Source organism: Anarrhichthys ocellatus, unplaced genomic scaffold (genome assembly GCF_004355925.1).
Source record: "Anarrhichthys ocellatus isolate YVR2014 unplaced genomic scaffold, GSC_Weel_1.0 scaffold989, whole genome shotgun sequence".
NCBI lineage: Eukaryota > Metazoa > Chordata > Actinopteri > Perciformes > Anarhichadidae > Anarrhichthys > Anarrhichthys ocellatus.
The window spans coordinates 1-11,904 of record NW_022280963.1 but is presented as its reverse complement, the minus strand read 5'-3'; the positions used below and the strand labels follow the sequence as shown (position 1 = coordinate 11,904).

The window sequence follows — 11,904 nt, the reverse complement described above, 5'->3', positions numbered from 1 at the left end:
GTGTGCATCTAATCTAGTCCCTCTCTTTTTAAAAGTGATTTTACAGATGAGACAGAGTTTGAAGTCCTGATCTCCTCAGGTACATCATTCCACATAGGAGCACTGACTGCAAAGGCTCTTTCACCACCAGGGATGGGGCAGAAGAGATCTGATAGATAAGTTGGGGGGAGGCCTCTCAGGGCTTTATACGCTATTAACAACAGTATCAAAACTCCAAATGTCAAAATAAAGTGCTCACAAATTCCACAAGATGCCAAATAATTTCATCATATTATGTCAATTTATTCTAAAGCATTTGCACAAATAGCACTATAATGAAAAATAAAAATCCCCAAAAACATAACAAAACAGAATCCATTGTGGTTGTGGCTAAATCCTTGTCACCTTGTTGGGGAACAAGTGTGCATTGGCAGCTTGTGTGTAAATGATTCTTCTTCTAGAGTTTGACGATTAAAGAGAAACAAATCAATTTGATGTATTTGTTAATCTTGGGTAAATCTCAAGCATTCCTTTCAGAGCAATCACTTTAGTGGTGATTTTAATACACAATAATCTCCACACAAGGAAGTATTTCAAAAGAAATGCAGTATCTGTAGAGGATAAGAGTCAGTGCTAAACCAAAAGCCACATTTGTTCCAGTTTTTATTTCGGACATCGCTGGGTGATGTGAATATTTTTACAGAACTGATCAAACTATGTACAATATATTACAAACATTTCAAATCAACTCAGAACAGCTTAAGACTGTTTGCTATTTAGGCAATTCAAAATATAGGAAACACAGAGAAAGAAACAATCATTCAAAAGAAACCATTTCCTGCAATAGATGTCAATGCTCATTATAGATTAATAAAAATAACTGGTCCTGTTGCTATTATCCTTTCAAAAAGCCAAAGTCCAGCTTAAGCTTGCATTTCATTAGAGCGTTTCATAAGCCCTTTAAATTACACAGTAATTGAGATCAGCAACTGTGTTTAGTCTTATTGTTCAGTTGACTGGGTTCATTTGGTGGTATGAAGATGTTTACTGAAGTGGTACGATGAGACAAGATGAAGATGGAATGATTTGGGGACTAGTCCTTGGAAGTAAATTTGGGCTCTGCTCAGGTGATACAAAGTTCCAGGTACTTTCAGTCAGTGATGTAAGATAGTTAACATGTGTTAACACAAAAAACATAAAGTAACGCTACTTTAAGTGTAGCCACTGTCAAAGGTTTTGTTGGTTGGTTGTGGAACTAAATGTAGGCATTGCTCAGGAGAGGACACTAAATGCAAGGTTCAGGAACTTCCAGGTGTTATCAAGCCCATGTGTCATAACCACCATGGTTTTACTGTATGGAGTTGGACAACCAAAAAAAAAGTACCAAACCAACAGGCCCAGGCCCTCAATAGTATTTGGCAAAAGGGGGGAATTTAGAAGGAGAAAGAGTCAGCAGTTGAAAACAAAATGATGTCCAGACATACACAGCCAAACAGTGCAGGGAAACATCTAAATAATAAAACAGGATCAAATGTGCACAGGGGAGCAAACAAAAAAAGACAAAGTACTTCAATGCACTGGACCCTATTTTGGACCAGCTTGTGTGGGCCCTAGCAGTGCCATGGATTCTTCATCTTCATATAAACAAGAGAGAAAGTCGATATTGAAGCTGTCCAAGCTGTCACACAATAATGATGAAGTGGGTCTCTCTTTTGCATTTTTGATGCTTTCTAACCAAAACATTGCAGTTTGTAAAATGCAGTGGAGACAAAAGGAACAACTGTGTACCAAAGCTCACAAGGTTCTTAAACGTTCAGGTTAGTCAATACAGAGCCCGGGTTATGGGTCCCTGCAGTGGGAAAGGGCTTCAAATGCTTCCTGAACAATACTGGGCTGATCAACTCATTGGTTGTAATCCTACATTTGCTGCCATCTAGCGAAATCTAGTGGCTAGGTAATAACACTCCATTCATGCATAAAATAAGATTATTCAGTACATCAACACAATGAGCCAACAAACAAAACGTAATGCATTATTTTCAATATTATCAAATTAAACGGGATAAATAACAGAATATAGGAAATTGTGATGAGCATTTTACAGTATATGTGGCACAAATAACCAATTCAGTCAGTGGCAGAGACCGTAGCCTATATTCTGTCAGACACATTTTACAAATACCAATTTGAAGCATTTATTTTGAGAAAATTCTTAAAGTAGATGCTGTAAATACCGTGCTTGAACATTTGGGACTCTTATGGATGTTTTTGTTATTTTGATTCTATCTCGATTCGGCCAACATTGTGATTGGATGTTGAAATCCAAATTAGGTAGGCACCCTTGATTGAAGCAATGATGAATACTCTATGCAGGACAGCTACATGCAAGGCAAGGATAACGGGACAGAGAGAGACAGATGAAGGCTACTGCAGGCTTTTTTTAACTAGGCTAACATTACTTATACTGGAAGAAAGTTGGTCACAGGATTCACACATTGCTCATTATAGTGGTCCCCCAAAAGTCTCCTACAGCTGGTGCAGGAGATTTGATCAATGTGTAAGTCAGATGACCTCCAGGTGTGGCCTGGCCAATTCAAAACCAATCAGATTGCGATGTGCTTGCAATTTCACCTGCATCAATATATTTGACCTGATACAGATAAGATATCCAAACACCGATCACATGTTAACACAAGGACCCCCTTACACCTTGAATTAAAATGCTTTTTGAGTGATTAGATTCTGTTTGGATAGTGCTTGACCTCATAAAAGTACAGGTTTAAAGGCACCCAAAACATATTGAGGACAGATCGTGATCTGATCGGCCAAACCACCATTGGTGGTGGTCAGGGACGCATTGTGACCACAAGTGTAAATGCAATTGTGTTTTCAATCCACATACAAAAATGTGAATAGAAAAACTTAATTGCACGTGACTTAATTGCAGCCACTGGCCAGTTGGCGAGCTGAACTACTACTTGTCAAAATGGATATTCAAGACATTTTTGGATTGAGTCAAGATGAGACCAAGTGTCTGCTTTCAATTTGGTCCAACGAAAGAATAAAAGCAAAACTTGCCAATTCATATCACAATCAAGCCATGTATGAAGCAATGGCTAAGCAAATGGAGAATAGCTACAACTGGTCGTGACTGCAATGCGAGTGATCGGAGGATGTGACGTTCGGTTGTTTGAGATGGACAGATTGGGATCTCAATGCGGACACTGGAGACACATTAATACCAGGTGTAAATGTAATCAGATCACATCATATCTAGGTACAATCTGGATACGAGACATTTTAATGCAAGGTGGAAAGGGGGTAAGGATCTCACTGAACGTGAGGCCTAAGGAGAGTTGCTCAGATTCAAATCCAGCCTTGGTTCCGCTGTCCTGATGTAATACTACCCACACCGTTGATGGTTATTTTAAATGAACTGCAATGGCTTAGCAAGACGGATAAGTCAATCAACAGGACAAATAATTAATATGTGTAATATGGACTGAGTGGTGATAATGGTCACTGAGCATTATGTACGACTAATATGATATTCATAAATTATAGTATCCATGAATTATTGTTTTTGTTTTGTTTAAGATTAAATGAAATAACTGTCTTCTATCTACTATATTATCCTGTATGGTGTGTTGATTAACTACAAGAATCTGTAATTAGTGGAAAATTACTTAAAATCAAGTACTGTTACAATGAGAAGAGGCTCAGCTCGGAATCTCTTGGATGAAACAATTAGAGAGCTTTGAACTACGCTGATTAAAATAGCATTTAAATAGAACTTGTACCTTTGGTTAGCTAATCCAACATTGACTATTCCAACTTAAAAAACATTGTCAGCAGCTTGACAACTATTCTTCTTCATGAAAAAAACCCATTAACATACATCCAATATTTTGATATAATTGCTAATATTGCTAATATAATTGCTAATACTGTTGTTACAAAAATAGAGATTTGATTGGTATTGAATGTTATATGCAAACAATATAGGCTTCAGTATACTTGAAACATATCTGAAACCACCTTGTGGAATAATTCAACAATCACGCCCTATTTTAAGAAGGAAGGTGTAACCAGGTGTGCAGAGGTATATAAAGGTCACTTTTTAAGGGTGTAACACCACAAATGCTTCGCCGCCATTTGAATGTGGTATCGCCATTTGTATGATATGTCGCATTGAGACTACAAGACACTCAAAAGACACTGAGTTCTTGGAGATAGATCGGTGAGGCAGTCAGAAGGAGGCTGTGGCAGCAGGCTTTTTTAGTCTGCCTTTATGTGTGCTCATTTGGAACAGGTAGGTTTTGCCGTGAGCAGTGGTCACACTTCATATGAACAGCTTCGTTCAAAGTATACTTACAGACTGTACCCCCCAGGCATGTGGAATGACCTACGAAGACTTCATCGCAGTACACAAATGGCTGTAAAAAATAACAGCTATACCTCAAAACTAACCTCAGAACTTTAAATACCCACTTTGTTCAGAATGAAGCCATGATACATAATTACAACGATAGTGTCAAAGTATAACAGCAAGAAAACAAGTGAAAGCATGTTGTGGGTATAAAGTGGAACAGCTAGTGCCGAAGCTGCAGACTTTAGGTGAGACCTGGTCTCTGTACTGAGTCTCTGTGGCATCATTTACTGTCCAGCTCCTTGTGCTCTGGGGATGGACTCTCTCTGGCTGGCAGGAGGTCGTAGTGACAGGGGATGTGACTGTTTTTTGGTAGATCGTATGGATCTTGACCAAACTGTATGTCGCCATTGCTGTCTCCAGTCAGCTGGATGGTACTTACAGACTCTGAAATCAAAGACAGGCAAGTTGACAGTCGCAGGAAGAATAAAGTACAACGCTGTAACCTTAAAGGAACAGACCGACATTTTGAAAGATTTTGTAGCACTGAACTCGGAGTTTAAGTTGAGGTGAATCAACTTACAAGTACGAACACTTCAATAACCCTTATTTAAATATAGGTCCCAAAATGCACTAATAGCTGAATCCAGAATTATTTTCTTTCCTTCATGTTAATGAGACCGAGACCGAAGTTGGAGGCGGGGCTAAAAGGAAACGCTAGTGGGCCCATGGATGTGGAAGATTGCTGAAAGATCCCGATAATTTTTTTGTTGAACTTTTTTTGCTTCATACGCTGAGAAGTTTTCATAGGAATGAACGGGAACCCGCCTTCAACGCTGTATCCAGTTCTCTTTATACATCCATGGTGAACACAGTGGTAGGATTCAGATTTTGCAACCTGGAAATGAATTAAAATGAGACAGACTAAAACCAAGAGGTTTCAGGAGTTCTTCCTTATCTGATTCGAGAATCTTAGGACAGAGGGTGTTGGAGGCTATACAGATTGTGAAGCCCCTTGAGGCAAATTTGTGATTCAAGGCATTGAACTAAATATATTATGTTGACTTGACTACTATGTAATGTTATGCACATCCACCATGAAAAATTCCTTGTATGTGCAACATACTCTGGCAAAATAAACGGTTCTGATTCTGATTCTGATGTAGTTAATGCAATTGAAGCATACTCTATAAAGCACTGACAATGACAACAACAAATGTAAACATAAGCTACTCACCAACTTCATAGACATTGCGGTTGTTGGTGGGGCTGTTGTTGCTGATCTCAGCGTATGGTGAATCCCGTCTGGCCGGTGACTTCATTTCTACGTAACCACACTCCGTGTTTTTGGCTGTCAGCGTGGGAGGGTCCTTTATTGTAGCATATGGGTTTTCAGAGCTGTTGAGGGAGCAGGAGCTGGCATGATAGTGTGTGCCCTTCAGATCTGGATGACATAGACAGAGGAGCCAGTGAGATGTGAATTCCAGCAGTTCATTTATTTGTAGTAGTTCATATGTATGTAATGTGTATTTACAGGACCTACCTCGTAAAGATTTCCCCATGTATGTCCTGTCAACTCCGTAGGCTCCTGGAATGAGGAAAAATAGAAATTAGAAAGGTCAGTGAATGGTGGAAGCAAAAGTTATGTGGAAGACTATTATGGCAAGATTAGGCTAAAGCACGTGTTCCTTAGATCGATTAAGAACTGTATGTTCTCGATTAAGAACATAACTAAACATCCCCATCCACAATGGTAGTGGCTTATGAAAATTTGTCTTTTAGGATTAACGATCAGGTGGATAGATATAGTCTGAAGTGGAACAGATACCTCGGTCACTGTTAAGCATTCCAACTATTGTTCTTCGAATCTTTATTCCTCCTTATTTTATATTTCTTCAGTACACTTTTTGCTACTTAACTCCTTCCACATTTTTTAAGCTACAGAAACCGTTCAACTATCAAAATGTTCAGCTCTTTCAGCTCATGTCTGGTATGACTTTTCATATTTCTAATCTTTAAACTTTTTGAATTATTAAGCTTTTTGCAATTTTTATTTTGAATGGGATGTCTATGGAGAAAATTTTCAAATCCTCTTAAACTTCTTCAACTTTCAAATCCTTCTACTTCCTCATACGTTCAGCTACAAGCACCATTTCAACTTTAAAATGTTGAGAAAACCCTGAGCTATTGCAGAATTATTCAGCTTTTTGATATCTTTTACACTTTTTGAACTGCAGCAATTTAACTTTTATGATTTTTTCAGCCCTTTTCTGACTTTATAATGGGTGTGTATTGCGCAGCTTAGAGTGCGTGATGTCACCGCTTGAGTGAAGAGCAGCTTGAGATTCTTGTGAAAAAAACATTTGTCTTTTGCCACTGTGGCCACAATCTTCACTCTTCATGCATCATTTTTGATGGAGAAGTAGCTAATCTTGTCCTTGTCGTAGACAGATGTCTGTGGAATCCCACAGATTTACACATTTGGCTCAAGGAGCCGCAGAGCGACATGAACTCCAACGAACTGCTCCATTAGACTCCATGTTAAATCTGACCACTCATTTCTCAAAGAAAGCAGACGTTACCAGTTTTGTCTATTGCTCTGGAGCTCACATTTTTAACACCACAAACATAAAAAACACATTACCGCGTTCGGCAGAGTCTTATCTTTCTCACGGTATCCATATTTTGGCACTCAGACTCCTGCTTTTTGTTAAAAGGGGCTTTGTTCAAAATCACTGTTTACTGTAATGTTTCTTAATCAGTCTGCCTCTAACACCAGGTGCGTCGTCACCATGGCAACCAGTTACACACGCACACAGGCTCTCTCTCTCTCTCTCGCTCTCTCGCTCTCTCTGGATTTGTTTGAGAGGTGTTTCCCTGTTTAATCTCCATGAAAAGGCTGCAAGGACACAGGTGTTTCTGATTAAGCTAATTAGTGATGTTGATAAACACACAGACTCGCAGGCACTCCTCTCTCTCTGTGTGTGTCTCTCTCTCTCTCTCTCTCTCTCTCTCTCTCTCTCTCTCTCTCTCTCTCTGTGTCTCTCTCTCATACAGTCATTCAGGTTCTTAGAGATCTTTAGAGGATCCCCCCCCCACACACACCCCATTTTAAAATAAAAGCCCCACAGAATGAATTCTAACTGAAATGCTTATGACGAAGCCTGGCATTTAATAACCTGTTTGTGTTTATCTAACATTATGAGTCCATCTCTTCTCCCCCCCCACACCCCATTTCAAAATAAAAGCCCCACAGAGTGAATTCTAACTGAAATGCTTGTGATGAAGCCTGTCATTTAATAACCTGTTTGTGTTAATCTAACAATATGAGTCCATCTCCTCTCCCCTTCTCCCCCCACACCCCATTTCAAAATAAAAGCCCCATGGATTAACTGTATGTAAACATTAAGCTCAAAATTAGGCTTTTTTGTTGAAATAATGAATGCTCTTACTAATACTGCGACAACTACTACTGCTGCTAATGTTTCTAGTATTACTACTACTACTGCTGCTACTACTTCTACTACAACTTTTGATGTTGCTACTATTACTAGTGTTATTACTGCTACCATCAATATTATTACTCCCACTACTGCTATTACTACCACTACAACTGCTACTACTGCTATTCATGCTACTACCAGTACTAACACTACTACAGCTATTAGTACGACTGCTACTAGTACTACTACTACTGCTATTACTGCTACTTCAAATACTGAAATTACTTTTACTACTACTACTACTACTACTGATATATTAAATACTTCGACCACTACTACAGCTATTACTACTACTACTGATACTACTACTTCTTCTAAATACTAATACTTCTACTACTAATGCTACTTCTACTACAACTACAACTTCTACTACTATTACTACAAATATCACTACTGCTGACATTTTTTTAAGCTACAGAAACTGTTCAAATATCAAAATGTTCAGCTCTTTCAGGACAGGGGTGCTTTGACTTTTCATATTTGTAATCTTTAAACTTTTTGAATTAAGCTTTTTGCAATTTTCTGTTGAATGGGATCTCTATGGAGAAAATCTTCAAATCCTGTTATACTTCTTCAACTTTCAAAGCCTTCTTCTTCCTCATAATTTCAGCTACAGACACCACAGTTAAACATTTCAACTAGAAGGGTTTTCAGCAGTGCAGTTTAAATGCTTTCGGGCTTCAACATTTTTCAGACGGGTAGTCTCCCATTTCTTAATTTTCAGCAATTTTTTGACAATTAATTTCAGCTTTATTTTAAACCCGAATATTTAGATACTCATACAATATATACAGTATATATACTGATACATAAGACAGGAATAAGAGCCTCCAGAGAAATGGGTCATCTGTTTAAACAGAAATATAAGTGCACTCGGCTGCAAACCGCCCCAGTGTCTGCCGAAAATCACGAACCACATCATCTGCAAAGAGCAGAGACGAAATTATGAGGTCCACAAACCGGTTTGAAATCCTGTCCATGAAATCACATACCGTACATGATTGCTTGCAGTGTTAAAACCCTGATGGAGGACAACACGTGCTGGAAACGTGATGGACTTTATGTTGGGTATAGGGACAAAGCTCTCACTTTGGTCATAGAAGGACCGAATGGCTCGTAGCTCCGACCCTGGTACACTGTGCTCCCACAGTACCCACACAAGACTCCGGTCACGGTCATAAGCCTTCTCCAAGTCCACAATGTAGACTGTAGACTGGATTGGCAAACTGACCTGCAACGGCAAAGAGCTGGTCCACTGTTCAACTACCAGGACAGAATCCACATTGCTCCTCCTGGATCCCCCTTCCACAGCTCCTACCAGCTGTTTCCACAATGGCGAATATGAACATAGCCCACTCGGATTCCATGTCCCCAGTCTCCCCCAGTATGGACTTCTGGAGGTGGGAGTTGAAGACAGGGGCCTCAGCCAGACATTCTCAGTCCATCTTTGCTACATGCCTGGGTGTACCAAGTCTGTCACCACCAGGTGGTGATCAGTTGACAGCTCTGTTCCTCTCTCCACATAAGAGTTCAAGACATGCAGCTGCAGATCTGATAATACGACCATAAAGTCGATCATAAATCTTTGGCCTAGGGTGTTCTGGTACCAAGTACACCGTCCTATGCTTGCACATGGTGTTTGTTAGGACCAATCCAGGATTAGGGCAAAAGTCCAACATCAAACCATCACTTTGGTCCTCCCAATCACCATTCATTGTTACCCACGAGAGTGCTGAAGCCCCCTGAAAGAACTATAGAGTCCCCAGTCCTCATTTCCAGAATGCCAACCACAGATTCCAAGAAGGCCGGGTACTCTGAACTGCTGTTTGTTGCAAAAGCACGAACAACAGTCAGAGACATCCTCACAACAACTAGCACTTGCATAGAGGCGACCCTCTCATTGCACGTGGAAAGCTCCAACACAGCGGCGCTCGGTCGGGGTTTGTGAGTATGCCCGGCATCGTTCACCCTGACAACTCAGGAAATGGATAGAGTCCGGGCCCTCTCCAGGTGTTTGGTTCCAGAACCAGTGTTATGCATGGAGGTGCTCTCAAATCTATCTATAGTTGGTACCGCTCCCACACCAGCTCCGGTTCCTTCCCCGCCAGACATGTGACATTCTATGTCCTAGAGACAGTCTGTCCCAACCTTTGCCTGCCGCCCGGCTCACATTGCACACAACCCCCTGCTTTCCCTTTTCAGGGCGAATTGCGACAACTCTCTATGACGAAGTCATATAAGGTCAGTGAATCTCTCTTGGTTTGGCCTATCCCCTGAGACCACTTTGCCTTGGAAGACCCTACCAGGAGCTATTGCCCGGACAACACAGCAGGATCACTGGGGCATATAAACCTCTCCACCACGTTACCAACGTATAATAATTCCATTAACTACACTTTAATGCATTATATGTCTCACCCAGTTCATTGAAGCAGTCTTCTTGTTTCCAGTCTGCAGGCAGTGTGCTGTTGTGCTCAGCTAGGGGAGCCCTTTTTCTCTGATCTACATTCTTCAACTTCACAAACAGCTGGCTGCTCTTGGCCTGAAAAATGAAAGTGAAAAGGACAAACATCAGTTGGAATATATATAATTATAAAAATTAATAAATAGAAACATTTCTCATGGCATTCTTACTTTGCCATCTATTTGACCCTCTATATAGACTCAAAGTACACTTCCATACCTTTCCAAATGGACCATTGTTAATGTGTGGAGAGCTGGTGCACTGAGTCAGAGTATGGTAGCTGGGGTTGGTAAAATAGCTGCTGGGGTGGGCCTCGCATGCTGGTGGGTGAGCATCTGAAAAATGAGATAGTGACAAGAAACCAGAAAGTTCGTCAGTGCTTTCAGAGCATGAAACCCAATATTATAAGCATCTCAATCTCAACAAACAAGTGTTTATTGGGTTTGCTTAATAGCAGTCCTCTTCATCCCTGCACATCCTCATGTGTGTGTACAAGTGCAGTAGATTTACCTTCTTATATTTACTTTCAACAACATTGGGCCTCATGCAGGAAGTGATATAAAAACTAATTTCCTCTTACTTTTATTTGCATCCATGATTTGTTCTTATTTAGTTAGTACCCTTTGATTTCTGAGATTCAACAATGTTATCTTATTTTGGCACTTCCCGTAGGTAAGGGAAGAGAGAAATGTTTTAGAGTGGTCAAGAGAAAAAAATATCTTGTCTTCACTTCACAAATTGTCTGTCCATGGCAAGGACGCAACCTTTACATTTGAGGAATATTAAATCCCCTTTTTCCTGTAAAATCAATTAATTACTCTTTTCAGCACCGTGGGAAGCGATTAGCAGCCCCGGTTAAGTGCTGTTATAGAAGCAATACATTTAAGGAAAAAAATTTTTTTTTTCAAGAAACAACTGATACCTGGAAAGACCAACCTAACATGCCTTGCAGTTTGAAGCCGGTCAACCTTTAATGTACCTGCAATGGTGTAATCAGCAGTGACCCTCATAGCAGGAGTGTAGGTCACAGCTGGCATGGTAGGCTCTTTTCCATTTTGCTTCTTCCTGTAGATGATGAAAAGGAGGAGGAGGAAAAGCACCAGTAGCACCAGGACAATGATTCCTGCGATGGCTCCGATCTGGTAGGTGTCCACGTGCATGGCTGCACTGGTCAAACTGTTGAGGCTGCCCACCACTACACCAGCTGCAGACAGGAGGATGAGCAAATGTAGAACCAGAGTTAGTCTGTTCGAAATGAACATTAGTCCATTTTTTAAAAATAAAACTTGACAAAGTAGTTCTTCAATCAAAAGGCGGCGACTCTCAATAATTAGACAACCGAGGTGATTTGATTAGAGTAACCATTCCCCAAAACAGGTCTGAGAACTGACTACAGACAACAGGATGGAACACACCTTGGTCACAGCGAGCTCCCTTCCAGCCTGGGCTGCAGTAACATGTACCAGTCATGTGATCACATGTGGAGTTATTTAGACAGTCACACACCTGACGGCAGCCATAACCATACGAACCAGGAGGACATCCTGGAAATAGGAAAAAAAAGTAATAATTTAGTTCAACTTTAGTAA

At 40.3% G+C, this 11,904-nt stretch overlaps 1 protein-coding gene across 1 annotated transcript; it reads right to left on the bottom strand.

Moving 5' to 3' along the window:
* Nucleotides 1–258: 258 nt before the first annotated feature.
* Nucleotides 259–11,853, bottom strand: LOC116377183 (multiple epidermal growth factor-like domains protein 10). Its single transcript, XM_031838759.1, has 7 exons — nucleotides 11,731–11,853; nucleotides 11,295–11,519; nucleotides 10,535–10,650; nucleotides 10,270–10,393; nucleotides 5,892–5,936; nucleotides 5,586–5,792; nucleotides 259–4,795 (listed from the first exon to the last, which is right to left on the bottom strand). The coding sequence occupies exons 1-7, from the start codon at nucleotides 11,783–11,785 to the stop codon at nucleotides 4,632–4,634; spliced, it is 936 nt and encodes a 311-aa protein (XP_031694619.1). The 5' UTR covers nucleotides 11,786–11,853; the 3' UTR covers nucleotides 259–4,631.
* Between the last annotated feature and the right edge of the window lie 51 nt (nucleotides 11,854–11,904).

Coding starts and splice junctions, on each gene's coding strand:
- LOC116377183 (XM_031838759.1), bottom strand. CDS start 11,785: ATGACTGGTACATGTTACTGCAGCCCAGGCTGGAAGGGAGCTCGCTGT. Junction 11,520..11,730: donor GGGAGCTCGCTGTGACCAAG/GTGTGTTCCATC, acceptor TCCTGTCTGCAG/CTGGTGTAGTGGTGGGCAGC. Junction 5,937..10,269: donor AGACTGCTTCAATGAACTGG/GTGAGACATATA, acceptor TCCTCATTCCAG/GAGCCTACGGAGTTGACAGG.